The following is a 14,318-nucleotide window of genomic DNA, read 5'->3' as shown; positions in this document are numbered from 1 at the left end:
CCAATCACCACCCCCAACCTAAAAAAAAAAAAAAAGTTTTTAAAAAAATTTCAATCTTTTTCTTCCTCTTCCCCCTCACTCCCCTACCTTGACCCCCAGCTCCTACTAACCCTTCTTACCCCAGCTAATTTTTTTTAAATAAAAAAATTCAAAACTTCTTCTTACCCCACCCCTACTGCCTATTCTGACACCCCCACCCGCCCGCCTACCAACCCCTTTCCCAAAAAAGAATTTAATTTTTTAAAAAAGGATTCTAAAATGTATTCTTACGCTTTAGCTAAACACTCAAATGTATTTTTTGAAAAATATTTTTTCATTCATCAACCAAATACAAAAAAATATTTTTCGGAAAATATTTTTCATCTACCAACTAAACATAAGAAAATAAGTAAGAAATCAACTTGTTTTCAGAAAAATATTTTCCTTCGTACCAAACACACCCTAAATGTAGGTATAAATAAAGTTACAGATGTACCCTTCCAACAAACACAAAAAGGTTTTGTCTAGTTACTTTGGAAGTAGCTAAGGTTGTTCTAAAAGTAACCCAAACAAAAAGATGTGGAGTTCATTTCACGGCTTTCCTTATTGGGCCACGGTTCCATACTTTCACTTCCATTATTGCTTCTCCTGCATCTCCATCCTTTCATGTCTCCTTTTCCTCTGTAAAAAAAAAACAATTTACTACTATTAGGAAGGTTTGGTATAAATGGATAAATATAAGATAATTGCGGAATAAAGATTTAGGACTCTCTTGTTTGTATATTTTGTTATTAACTTTTGGAATAAGTCATACAAATGATTAATAAGTAATTAGTATAAGAATAAATTATCTACAACTAGATCTCGCTTCTAACCCTATATAAGACGCAAAATAAAGTGAAAAACATTTTTGTACACCATAACTTCTTCTTCTAAATTGAATATATATTATTTTTAATATAATAAATTAAATAATTAATAGCAAATAATACCTAATAACTAATTCAACGTATCCCTTAGGTTTTATTTTATTTATTTTACTTTTTTTGTGAGTTGGCTCTATTGTTTGAGTGGGCTATGCACTCAATTTTCCTAACTATTAGTGGGACCTTTTTTCCCCATTTCCTCGCTCTCTAATTAGTTCGATATCATTCCACTAAAGTTTTGAAAAAAATGACAAAATTAGGTTCTTGATAATTATAATACCATTTCCATTAAATTCTGCTTAAAATAATTTATTATGGTAATTTGAAGGACGGACAAAAGAAAAGGGTACGTAAATTCGGTAGGATTTGTTAAATTTAGCAAACATATCTATGGGACGAGTTTTAGCCACAAATTACTTTAATGTCATGAATTGTGATGGTTAAATATTACAAACATGTCAGTGATGGTATTTAAAAGGATCTAAAATGTATAAAATGATAATTTGGTGCGTTCTATTCGTTTTTTCTTTCATATTAATAGTATTATTATCAACATTATTTTTATATAGTTTTGTGTCCTACAATTTCTATTATTATATCTTATCGTTGTTAGTTACTAGTTGTAGATTAGAACAAAAGGGATGGGTCGTAGGTGATTGGAACGTGATACATTATACACATGTGAATTATGATATGGTCAATTGCCAATCAGGAGAAAGGAAAAAGGCAATAAATGAGGGGATTGAGATGTCATTAATGCACGAAATAGGTGACATTAATGTAAAATCCCAGTCAGCCATCATCAATAATGAAACACACCCACACAATTAAGCAATTAAATAAGTAAGCCCCATTAAACAGTTAATTAAAGTAGGGGAGTATTTAAGAAAGAAAAAGAAAAATGGTTAGCAATTCCCAATAGAGCTTATACTAGTAGCTTTAGGGCGCGTGGACACTGGAGGGGAAACCTGTTGGCGTTTCGGGGCACGCTTTTCTTCTCTGTTTCTTCATTATTTTATATTATATTATATTACTGTTCACTCTTTCCCCACTCTATTAGTATTATTCTTCCTATACAAATACAAAGATCGGGATCTAATTATGAGTACAAATGAATCCACTCTTTTGACTTCATTTATACATTATATATATATATATATACACACACACTTCATTCTTATTTATTTTAATTAATTTTATACATTTTTTGCTCAAAGGAAAATTATATAGATATCATGCACATCAAAAAGTGAAGTCCGAATTTGAAGTTAAAGCTTTTTTCAACACACATTTTAATCCTTACTTGAAAGTTGTAAGAATTATCTTTATGTGTTTGAATTTTAATAAATGCAGTTATTTAATATTGTAATATTAGAAGAAGAAAATAAATTTGATAAATTAAGTGAAATACATGAAAAACAATTTAAGTACAATTCTAGAAGGAGAGCTCTTAACATTATTAGTTAGCAAGTTAAAAATGCTAGCTAAAAAACTCATCAACTTAATATATACAACGTATAACAAATGTACTATAAGTTTGATAATCTAGAAATTACATTTGATTATGCGCTGCATACTAGTTACTAAAACTTATAGGCTGCTTTATTAATGTAAATTTTTCCTAAAAAATAAAGTAAATTATTAAATTTAGCTTTATTTTTACTGATTTACAGTTAAAAATTAGATTTACGTGTAATAAATCTCAAGTGCACATTTCTGAAACCCTTTTATTATTATTATAAATAATATAAATATCAATCTTTTGAAAGTAATTACACTCTCTTTTATTTTTTTAATTATTTTACTCTCTCTTTCTATTAATATATATAACATAACCGACATATACACAATATTTTGTGTATATATTAAAATTTTTATAATATATTTAGGAAATTGAGATTTTTTATAATATTAAAAACATAAATTATTTATTTGTGCTGTTCAAAGGTCCAACTTGCTTGACAGTTGACCCCATTGCTCCACACAGTCCAACATATATATAAGCCCAAAAGGAAAAAATAAAATAAAATAGTTAACAAAATGAGGAAAAATAAATAAATAGAAAAAAGAAAATGTATAGATATACAGATACATAAATATTTGTAGAGAGAGAAACAAAAGGAGTACTGTCGGCTTCAACCAGGCAAAGACTATCCACCATTTTCTCTCTCTTCCTCCATACATACATACATAGCTTTACTCTCTCTCCTCTCTGAAGAAGAAGAAGAGGAAACCCTAATTTCACCTTTGTAGTTGTTCAACTAATTGATCAAATTTGTTCTGTGAAGGAGTTTAGCTAATTTGCTGAAGCTTTTTTAATTGTGTTTGTACTGGGAAAATCAACTTATTTTCCGTGGATTATGATGAGAAATAGCGAAATCCTGGTTGATACTTAAGGTAATTTTCTTGGTCTGCTATGAATTTTGATTTTGTGTTTTTGTTTTTCACTGTTTTTATATATAGTAACTTGTGAATTTTTTGCATATGGTGAGTGTTTTTTCTCTATGAATAGGTAATTTTTTAGCTGCTGGAGTTTTGTTTTGCTTTGAGTTGGATCTAATTTTTTCGATCTGTAATTGGTTTCCATGTTTTTGAGTACAATTTGTTGGATTTTCTTGGAAATGTTTTTGGTTTCCCCTTTGTGAGCTAGTTGATTTGTGTTGAGCTATAAAATCTCCGTTTTGGGATCTAATTATGGGTTAATGTTATGCTTTTTATGTTTTTCAGTTTGTATAGTCTCATGTTTTACTGTAAAAGGGGTTTTAATATGCATATAGCAGGTGTTTGTGCCCATTGTTTTTTTTTAGAGGGGGTAATAAGTTAGTGTTTTTGGGGAGATTTGTTGTAAAAGAGGAAGAACAGTTGAACATTTTTGGGGATTTAGAGTTGATATTTGCATTTGTTCACTATTACTTTGGTGTATTCTGATTATTGTGGGTTTTTTCAGTTGGATCTGATTAGTTATTGCGGGAATTCTTCAAATACCTATGGCAAACCTTTCTGGAAATAACTTTGTCGGCGTTGCTCATCCAGGTTCGAGTTGTTTCCTCTTTGAATTCCAATAGTTCTATGTTGATAATCATTGACTAGTAGTTTATGCTTCCTTGTAAAATAATATTGTTTTACTGCATAGTCCAATAATGAGTTACTTGTAAATTTGTTTGATCTTGCTGTAGGGGCTCCTAAAAATGATGCATTATACAAGGAACTCTGGCATGCCTGTGCTGGACCTCTTGTTACAGTGCCTCGTGAAGGGGAAAGAGTCTACTATTTCCCACAGGGTCACATGGAACAGGTATCTTTTGATTTACATTTTCGTCCCTGATCTTTTATCTTTTCAGGTCTTATGTGCACTTTCCGATTTTCTCGTGCAAACGTGGAAGATATATAAACCCTCCATCATATTTTGATGTTTCATATGTTAATTTTTTGTTGCAGTTTCTAGGATAGTTTTATCATAACGTGTGATAAGTAACAGTGCTTCTCTCTCTCTCACTCACTCACGCATTATGATTCTATGTGATTGCAATTTTTTTTCCAGCTTGAAGCATCAACTCACCAGGGATTAGACCAACAACTTCCATCATTCAATTTGCCGGCCAAAATTTTATGCAAAGTGATGACTGTTCAACTTCGAGTAAGTGCCATAATGTTTTTTTTTTTTTTTAAATTTTTTTTAATTCTCCCTTCCATGTTGAATTATGGTAATAAGTACCATTTTTAATTTTAGGCCGAGCCAGAGACAGACGAGGTGTATGCACAGATAACTCTGATTCCTGAACAAGATGTGAGCGCCACCTTTAAATCTTCGTGCTTTTATTTAATCATGACACTTCTAAACATACTTTTTTCCTTAACATCCTGCATTTTCTTTTTGTCTTCTGTGGATTTAGCAAGGCGAGATCACAAGCCCTGATCCTCCTCTCCCTGAACCTCAGAAGTGTACTGTCCATTCATTTTGCAAGACTCTTACTGCATCTGATACTAGCACCCATGGTGGATTTTCTGTTCTCCGAAGGCATGCAGATGAATGCTTGCCTCAACTGGTAAGCTTCCATTTCATAATTATGCCTCGTCTTGGCTTCACCCTTCTGAACTCCTCTACCTCTATGCGTTTATTCTTCTCATTAATTTCTTGCTACGAATTCAGGATATGTCGCAGCAACCACCGTGGCAGGAATTGGTTGCTAGTGATCTACATGGCAATGAATGGCACTTTCGCCACATTTTTCGAGGTTATATATCAATTATTTTTTTTCAGTGGTTGTTATAACTTGGAAGTTCAAATTAAAGTTATTGATGAGTTGAGTCCATAGAGTTGTTTATAGTGGGAGTGAGGGGAAGGAGAACGACTACTTTCAATCTAGTTGGATACATCTGTTAGTGTGTGATGTCTGAGTGGGAGACTTGACTCTTTTTGTGTTGGTCAGTCCTTAGTAGACGCCAGGCGAGAGATCCTTTATTTGCTTGGATATTTCCGTCGGAAATAGTCCTTTTAGCTTTATTAGGCTGCCTTTTTCTCGGTGTTCCTCAATTCAGATTTAAGACGTGTATCATATGACTCGTGTTTTGTCATTTTAGAGTGCAAAACTTTTAGTTATGGCATACGGACTTTTTCTTCGTTACGTATAATCTTTTGTTAGTTCTAATAATAAATGTTGGCTCCACGTTCAGGTCAACCTAGGCGCCACTTGCTTACAACTGGATGGAGTGTTTTTGTTAGTGCAAAGAAATTGGTTGCTGGCGATGCTTTCATCTTTCTCAGGCAAGTTTATGAGTAACATATCCAACCATATTTAACTGTGGAGGTGTGTATAAAATTTCTCTTTAATACCCTTGCATCATTTCATATATCTCTGCAGAGGAGAGAATGGGGAGCTTCGAGTTGGTGTCAGGAGACTCATGAGACAGCTAAACAATATGCCCTCTTCTGTTATTTCAAGTCACAGTATGCATCTGGGTGTTCTTGCAACTGCGTCCCATGCCATCTCGACTGGCACCTTCTTCTCGGTGTTCTATAAGCCCAGGTAGTTCCCTTTCCATCTTGGCGACACCAAAAATACGTGTAGTAACTACTTGTACAGTGAGCATTAAGTTCTCTCCCGCGTTTTTAAGTTCTTGTGTATAAGCTCTGTGGTATAAGAAATTTGATTTTTTTAAATTTTGCACATTGGTCTAATATTAGCTAGCATTAATAGTGATTGATTTAAGTTTTTAACGGACTTGAGTAGCGTCATCTAATTTTCTGTTTCTGTATGATGTTTTGATACTTGGTTCTTATAGTCTTGGAGTCATTTCAACATTTTCTTGCTTCTGAATCTAGATTCTTTCACTTGCCATGTGGATTTTAACTGTACTAAAACTGCTGATTTCCAGGACTAGTCAGTCAGAATTCATCGTCAGTGTGAACAAATATCTTGAAGCTCGAAATCACAAGCTTTCTGTTGGGATGAGGTTTAAGATGAGATTTGAGGGCGAGGAAGTTCCAGAAAGAAGGTAAAGCTCGAGAATATAGTAACTTTCAGGTCTTAAGAGATCTGTATTACATTCAGCTCAAATTACTTAAAAGGACTAAGGAGCTGAAACTCAATTAACCCTTGGCTGCTTCGTCTGTTTTATAGGTTTAGTGGAACAATTGTTGGTGTTGGCGATAGTACATCATCTAGATGGCCTGATTCTGAATGGAGATCCTTGAAGGTACTTCTCCCTCCCTTTCTCTCTCTCATGATGTCGTTGTGTTTTGCAATATCTATTTAGATTTTACTACAATGTGTTTTACTAGGGATTATTGAATTTTGCAAACGGAGTTATCTGTTGGTGTAACCTTGTTTTTACCTTCCTTTCTATTTTGCCACACATTATCCTGTAGACAATACCTAACAAAAACCCACTGTGTATTTGACTTGTTCAGGTTCACTGGGATGAACCATCGTCAATTTTGCGTCCAGATAGGGTTTCACCATGGGAAATGGAACCACTTGTCACAGCAACTCCTACAAACACCCAGCCTCTTCAAAGAAATAAGCGTGCTCGACCGCCAGTTTTACCGTCGCCAGTGAAAGAACTTCCTGCTTTAGGTCTGGAATCTTTCTCCAGTGCTGCATCATTATTACTTCTAATGTACACACGTTCTCATTGGCAACTCTCATTTTGTAGGAATGTGGAAGTCTCCGGTAGATTCTCCCTCATCATTCTCATACTGTGATCCGTCTCGTGCGCGAGATCTTTACCCTTCACCCAAACTTTCCTCTGCTGCAAAGGGATTGGGTTATGGTGAGAACGGTTCCATGCCTCTTTCTACCAAAATGTACTGGCCAAGTCAATCAGAGACATGTACTGAATCTGTTGCTCCTGCTAGTGAAAAGAGACCGGCTAATGGATATAGGTTATTTGGAATTGAGTTGCTGGATCGCCCAACCATTGATGAAACTTCATTGGTTTCTAAGCCACATGCTGTAATGGAGGATCAGCCAGATCCGTCATTAGATGTTGAATGTGACCAACACTCAGAACCATTAAATCCAATTCCTTCTTTAAGTTTTGAGCCTGAAAAGTCACCTCTGAGGTCTTCCCACGAGTCTCAAAGCAAACAAATCCGGAGTTGCACTAAGGTACTCTCTAACCTTAATCTATTTTGTTCTGTTCGGAGTTCTTTCTTTCACAAGAAAATGATTATCTGGACAATATTTTTTTCTATTTAGTGATTTTGTGATGTCAAATACATTGAGATCAATGTTAACTCCAACCATTATCTCCTATCTTGAGTTATGACACTAGCTTAAAAGGAATTTGGTGTATAAAGGTTTTCCCCAGTGGAAGCCCACTTACAATTGCATTGCTTAATTACCTTTCTGGTGAAGTAGTTGACTGGTTTTGTGGTGCCCTTTTTTTTTTCTTTTTGCCAAATTGGAGTTCGTTTTTTGAGTTACTTGGTATTCTTCTTAGGTGCATATGCAAGGTAAGGCGGTTGGCAGAGCAGTTGATCTTACAAGATTGGCTGGTTATGACGATCTGCTCAAGAAATTGGAGGAGATGTTCGAGATAGAAGGTGAGCTCGTAGGATCAACCAAGAAATGGCTGGTCGTCTTCACTGATGATGAAGACGACATGATGATGGTTGGTGATGATCCATGGCGGTAAGTCTGAACCTTAGTTATGTTTTAATTGTTCTATTTTGCATTTACTAATTTGTCCTTAAACATTCAATATTCCTTGCATAGAGATAGCTACTTGGATTTTCTGAGTGATGTGGAACGTAGACAATAATCAGTATCATCAGCTGTCTTTCACATTTCAATCCACAGAAATCTTACTTTCATGCTGCTTAAAATTACTTTTTACACAGTTGGATTACAGGAAATGATTGTTGGAGTGTAATTTTTGTGGTTCTGTTGTGTCTTCGACAGCAAAGTTTTGACTATCTGTCAGTTTCTTTTTTCAGAAACATCATTTCCTCTCAGTTGAAAAAAGAGAACGGGAATGGCCTTCTGTTGTAGAGTTGTTTTATTAAGTAGTTAGATGTGATAATAGTTTCTAATGTCCTTCTGACTTCAATTCTTTTGGTGTAATGTAAATATGGTACAGTGAATTCTGCAGCATGGTAAGGAAAATTTACGTCTACACAGCTGAGGAAGCCAAAAGACTTTCACCAAAGATCAAACTTCCTGTTGACGACGTGAAACCAGGGAACCCAGTTTCAGATGCAACTGTTAGCAATGAGGGGAAAGCATAGGAAGTGGGTCCAGTTACTTAATACCCATAATGTGTAGAGGAATGGGAAAAGATGGATCTGACATTAGTCATAGTTATGGTTTTTTTTGGGGGATGTAAGTGATGACAGTTAGCCCATACTGCTGGCATGGCTGGTTCAGTTATGGATACTGGCTGTCAAGACAAAAAAAAAAAAGGGTTGGCTTTTTTCATTTTTTATGCATTTTCTGGGGAGAGTGATGGCATAACAGATAGGATTCTCCATCCTAGTATTATCATATTGTTATGATATGATTTCGTCAAGAAAGGGGAATCTTATGATGATGCTTTGCTTGTTTGGACCTCAGATAGAACAGGAAAAGTTTGTCTGCACCCGTCTCTAATGGGAGATGTGGAGAGATACTTGGTCTTACTTTCTGTTGCATTTCTTTTTTCTTTTTCGGCCCTTTTCAAGGATTTTTGTTTAAATATAAAGTCATTTCATGACAAAGATGGCTTCTTCTGTATATATTACTATAAAATATTGCCTTTGCAGGTACATTCCGTCTCTGATGAATTATCATTTGTATTTTAGGTATCTTTTTTCATGATATAGTAGTACTCTATGCAAAAGTATTCATTGATGGGGCGGTATGTTAATTATAAGTAATTGATATATAAAGCAATGTACTCACATTTCTTTTGGTCTCTCTTTTCTGCTTTGCACAACGCGGTTCAACATATTTAAATGACGACAATGAAGAAATTTGTCATTTCACGGTAGCCTGCGTGGTGTGGTTGAGTGGTTGGGAGATCATTTCAGATTTCACCCCATCGATACTCGGGAGACCTGGGATCCAATTGAGTCTTTGTTTGTCGCTCGGCTATGAGCTTGTCGCATAGGGCTTGCTAAATACGATATATATTTTCTCTGTGGTTTGCGAGTTATTATACAGTGAACAGGTTACAACAACAAAGTACTCACTGCGACAGAGGTTGTGGGTGGGTTTCCGAAAAAATAAATATTGGCTTCAAGGTAGAAATATTGCAAGTGCTAAAAGGCTTTATATAACAATGACAGTAAAAAAAGTTATATACATGTTTAGAAGGTATTTAAAAAGGTCATGGTTAAGGAAAATATTCGAGAATCTCCACATGGTAACTAATACATATAAATAGAAACCAATGAAGTAACAGATTTTGGTTTCCACTGTTTGCCTCCCGTTTCTCTTTCCTCTTTGAATTGCTATCTACAATTCAAGTTTCAAGCTGTGAATGTAGCACACTTTCTTTTTTTGATTTGTCCTGAAAAGAATATTACCTTTTTATAACTAGAAATAATTTGACTTTTAACTTTTATCTATCCTTAATGAAATGATTTGTACTACACAAATATCTAGATTTGCTTTAGACCAAATACCCATCCATATAAATTGTAACAGAAGAAAGTACTAGTATTCTGCTTTTAATATTTGGTAGTTGTAACTGAATATTGACTAGTTCACAATAGGATATCGTTTTCCACATGGTTGATAAAACAGTCAATGAAATGATGGATTTGAGAAAAAAAAAGAAGAAGTAAAAAGAGTATAGAAGATAGTTATATAGGAAATATTCAGAGAATAAAGAGTATTACAAGTCACATCTCACCAACCAAACAACTTCCAAAAATAAGAGTAGATGTCGGCCCCCGTTTTGTGCACTTCACTAGTAAACCAATTAATGATTCACATTCACATATTCCTGCTCAACTTACAATAGAAATAATAATAATTCAATGAAAGTAGTAACACGTTTCATGACATATTTTCCAAAATTTTGATAGCTACCCAAATATTATAATTTAGATACTTTTACATATATAGAAATATTTTTCTTCTTTCATTATTAAATTTGATGTCAAATTACGTATATGAAGAATAAAGTAAGATGGAGGAAGTAGCAGTGTTGACAAAATACTATGAGCTACTATTCTAAAAGGAATTATGCCATCTTTGGATAAGTGGCACATAGAATTTCTTTTTTATAAGTCATGGGAATTGTCATAATTCAGTTTGTATAAACACGTAATGTTTTTTTTTTTTAGCTTTTTTTAAAAAATAATATGTAATATGTGTAGTTATTATTTTTCCAATGATTCGGTGTTGAATGGCAACACTTAGTTTTACTTGAATCATGCCCCTAAAACTTGTTCATACACTTTCTTTAACAGTAAATCTTTCAATTTTTTCCCTATATATTTATTCGCGAGTACGAAATTTTGTCGAATTTAAATTCATAAAATTTTTAGATTATATTAAATTCAAGATATATTAATTAAATATTATGGGTTGATGCAATTTGATAACTGTTTAAATTTAAATAAATATGAATTTAATAAAAGTCCAATTTTTATTGGACTAGTCCATTGATTTGAGCAACAAATGATGAGTCCATTTTGCAAAGTCCAAAATACCATCTTATACTAGCGGTCCAAATTGGATACCACGTGTTGAATGACGTGGCATGCCAAGTCAACTGAAGGAGTCAATAGGACCATGCCACATGTCAAAATGATGCAGACCCAGTGAAATCAAAAGCCCATAAAATGCACCATGCCACTTAAATATGATTGATTAAAAAAATTTTACTTTCACCATGACTCTTTCTTCTCTACAACGATAAATAAGGATCTCATAATTTAGAAAAGAGACCAACAACAATTCTGATAAGAAGCAAGAGAGGGCTCGTGGATCAAACGTCTACGAACACAACATTCAAGATCAAGATCAAGTCTAAAGGCCCTTGAATTCAAGTACAAGTCGAGATCAAGTTCATCAAGGCCCTTAAATTCAAGTACAAGTCGAGATCAAGTTCATCAAATCCACAAATTCAAAACTCAAGATCAAGATCACAAGATGCAAGCTCAAGCCCAAAGACCCTTGAATTCAAGTACAAGTCGAGATCAAGTTTATCAAATTCAAAAATCAAGACCCAGTTCATCAAGATTCAAGATCAGGATCATAAGATTCAAGATCAAACCCCAAAAGTCCTTGAATTCAAGTACAAGTCAAGATCAAATCCATCAAATTCACAAATCAAGTTCAAATTCAAAACCCTTGAATTTATATTTGAAAAGGCGAATTAGAGGATTTACAGAGATTGTAACACTCACATATTGAAATTAGTAAAATGATTGTTGTAATAATTTTCTTGTCTCGATTATTATTTTCTCGATCTTGAAATTTAATTGTTCAACAATATTTATTACATATAGGAAGAGAAACTTGAAGATCAAACTATCATATCAAGGTGAAATCGCTAAGTCTAAGTAGTCTGCCAACTTCACCACCTCTACGGCTCTACCCTAACAATCCTTCTTGGAGTAACGAGTTATAGTTAAAAAGATTTTAACATGATTCTAAAAATATTTTCACGAATATACAATTTACGTCTTACCCCTTCGAACTAGAGATGGATTCACGATTTGGAGTTAATTAATTTTTATAACAATTTTAAGTTAACATATAATAATATTTGAATTACCACTTAAATATTTTGACACTTAATAGATTTTCTAATAATCATACATGATCAGCAGTAGAATTCATGTGAACTCATACCGGGCTTTCAATTATAGGAGGGGTGTTTAGAAATTGGATGGGGGATTGGGTCTTTGGTTTTAGAAGCATGACCTATAGCTCAAAGGCCCTGGAGGTCGAAGCTGAGGCTCTGTGTTTAGGTCTTAAACTAGCACGCGATTATCATTTGAATCCAATAGAAATAAATGTTGATTCACTTCAACTCATTTTTTACTTGACAGATGACACATCATGCCAAAATTCACCAATCTTTTTTTAATTGCAAGTGTCTTCTTCACGCAGTGCATAATCCCCAGGTTTGCTATGTATATAGGAAACAAAATAGACTGGCAGATGCCCTAGCATCTACTACTGATTTTGATGGCAGCTCCTCGGCATCAATGGTGCTTTTTTGGGAATCTCCACCATCTCTATGGGATATTTTGAGTTCCGACAAACAGAGAGATTTAATACCTAGAAGAATGAAGACCTTGTCAGATCACTCAACTATATGTAATATAATAGTTATGAATGCTATAAGAGTGAAGACGTTATCAGATCACCAATCAGGTTGTAAATACTATAGATGCTACGATTCTTGTAACAACTGAGCCTGCAGGAAGGACTCCTTGTTAAATAACTAAAGATCGTTTTCTAACAAAAAAAAAAAACACTCTAAACCTCGCAAGTTTACAACTTAGGCCCGTTACTTGGGCCATGCAATACAACCTCAGCCCACAAAGAATGTGCCTTTGTTTAGTAACCTTGATTCATAATTATTTAGGGGAAAAGATAGAAACGACACTTCAAATCAAACTATTTTTATGAAAATGGCCATGGAGTTTAAATCACTTTCTAGCCATTTCAATTTATTGGCTTGTTCTATACCGTTTCTACATACCTTCTATACAGTTTCTATACATATCTTATACATATAAATATTCTATACGAAAATTATACAGTTTTGATACATAGTTTATACAATAACAATACATTTTTTTTACATGTTTTATACAACTATTATATAATTTTCATACACTTTCTATATATTTTTTATATATATTTTATACATATACTTTCCGTGTCTCGAGCCGGGGGTAACAACCTTTCTACTTCTTTAGAGGTAGAGGTATGGACTGCGTACATCTTACCCTCCCCAGACCTCACTATGTGGGAATACGCTGGGTTTGTTGTTGTTGTTGTATTTTATACATACACTTATTTGATAGAACTATACAATTTCTATACATATATCTTATATAGATACATATTCTATTTAACAATTATATCATTTTTATATAATTTAATTATTATTTCTAAACAATAGAAAAAAACAGAATATTTGATTAGTTAAAAAAATTTATAACAAAAATAAAAATTGAAATATTTTTAAAAGGGCCGAATTGCCCAAGTTGAATACTGTATCAGTATTGTATATGGACTGTATATGAACTACGTAGACCCCAAATGACTATAAAGTGGAAATAGTATATCCGACTGACCACTTTTTGGAAAGTTTTCAAATTTGGGTTCTTTGTTTTAAAAGTGCTATAGAGTGTCTTTTTCCCAATTATTTATTGAGAAATTGACATATTAGTCGCCCACCGAAACAATAATCGACAAATGTATATTTTTATACATTAATGTATAATGTACATAATATATAGTTTATACTACAAAATAGTGTATATTTTTGTATATTTGACTAGAGAATATAGTTATTTTTTTTTTACCAGACGGCCGAATGTATACCTCGCCCTTATTTATTAGGAAACTAGATTTCTATCCCTTTGGGGTTTCATTGACCAGATCTGCAGAGGCAGAAGCTGGTACTCCACTAAATCAGTTTCTTAGCCATCCCTTCGGTTCTAACATCGGATCTAGTTCACTTTTCCCGAGTTTTAACTTATTTTTTGATATTAAATATTTATATTTTATTCAATATTTATTTTAGCACTTATTTTATTTTTTATAGGTTTTATTTGAAAATAAATAAATAAAGTTACATTTTGAAATATTTTATTTTATTTTATTGTTATATTTATTTTTAAAATGATACGAAAAATATCAAAAAATATATTTCTCTTTCAATTTTAATAAATAAGTTAGTAGTTTTAGTATTCTCTTAATTATATTATTTTAGGCTATTTATAAACTTTTCATT

The 14,318-nt window shown here is 33.3% G+C and overlaps 1 protein-coding gene across 1 annotated transcript; it reads left to right on the top strand.

Annotated features, from left to right (window-relative positions):
• Window positions 1-2,935: 2,935 nt before the first annotated feature.
• LOC107839829 (auxin response factor 1) lies at window positions 2,936-9,153 on the top strand. Its single transcript, XM_016683463.2, has 15 exons — window positions 2,936-3,302; window positions 3,853-3,938; window positions 4,082-4,200; window positions 4,447-4,542; window positions 4,636-4,692; window positions 4,799-4,951; window positions 5,056-5,140; window positions 5,580-5,670; window positions 5,768-5,932; window positions 6,282-6,401; window positions 6,527-6,602; window positions 6,817-6,982; window positions 7,062-7,516; window positions 7,851-8,041; window positions 8,490-9,153. The coding sequence occupies exons 2-15, from the start codon at window positions 3,893-3,895 to the stop codon at window positions 8,635-8,637; spliced, it is 1,968 nt and encodes a 655-aa protein (XP_016538949.1). The 5' UTR covers window positions 2,936-3,302; window positions 3,853-3,892; the 3' UTR covers window positions 8,638-9,153.
• The last annotated feature ends 5,165 nt before the right edge of the window (window positions 9,154-14,318 follow it).

Source organism: Capsicum annuum, chromosome 8 (genome assembly GCF_002878395.1).
Source record: "Capsicum annuum cultivar UCD-10X-F1 chromosome 8, UCD10Xv1.1, whole genome shotgun sequence".
NCBI lineage: Eukaryota > Viridiplantae > Streptophyta > Magnoliopsida > Solanales > Solanaceae > Capsicum > Capsicum annuum.
This window is presented reverse-complemented; position numbering and strand designations above follow the sequence as displayed.

Excerpts from the sequence above, each read along its gene's own strand:
- LOC107839829 (XM_016683463.2), top strand. The coding sequence starts at position 3,893 with ATGGCAAACCTTTCTGGAAATAACTTTGTCGGCGTTGCTCATCCAG. Across the intron at positions 5,671-5,767 it reads GATGCTTTCATCTTTCTCAG|AGGAGAGAATGGGGAGCTTC; the intron begins GCAAGTTTATGA and ends ATATCTCTGCAG. Across the intron at positions 5,933-6,281 it reads TCGGTGTTCTATAAGCCCAG|GACTAGTCAGTCAGAATTCA; the intron begins GTAGTTCCCTTT and ends GCTGATTTCCAG.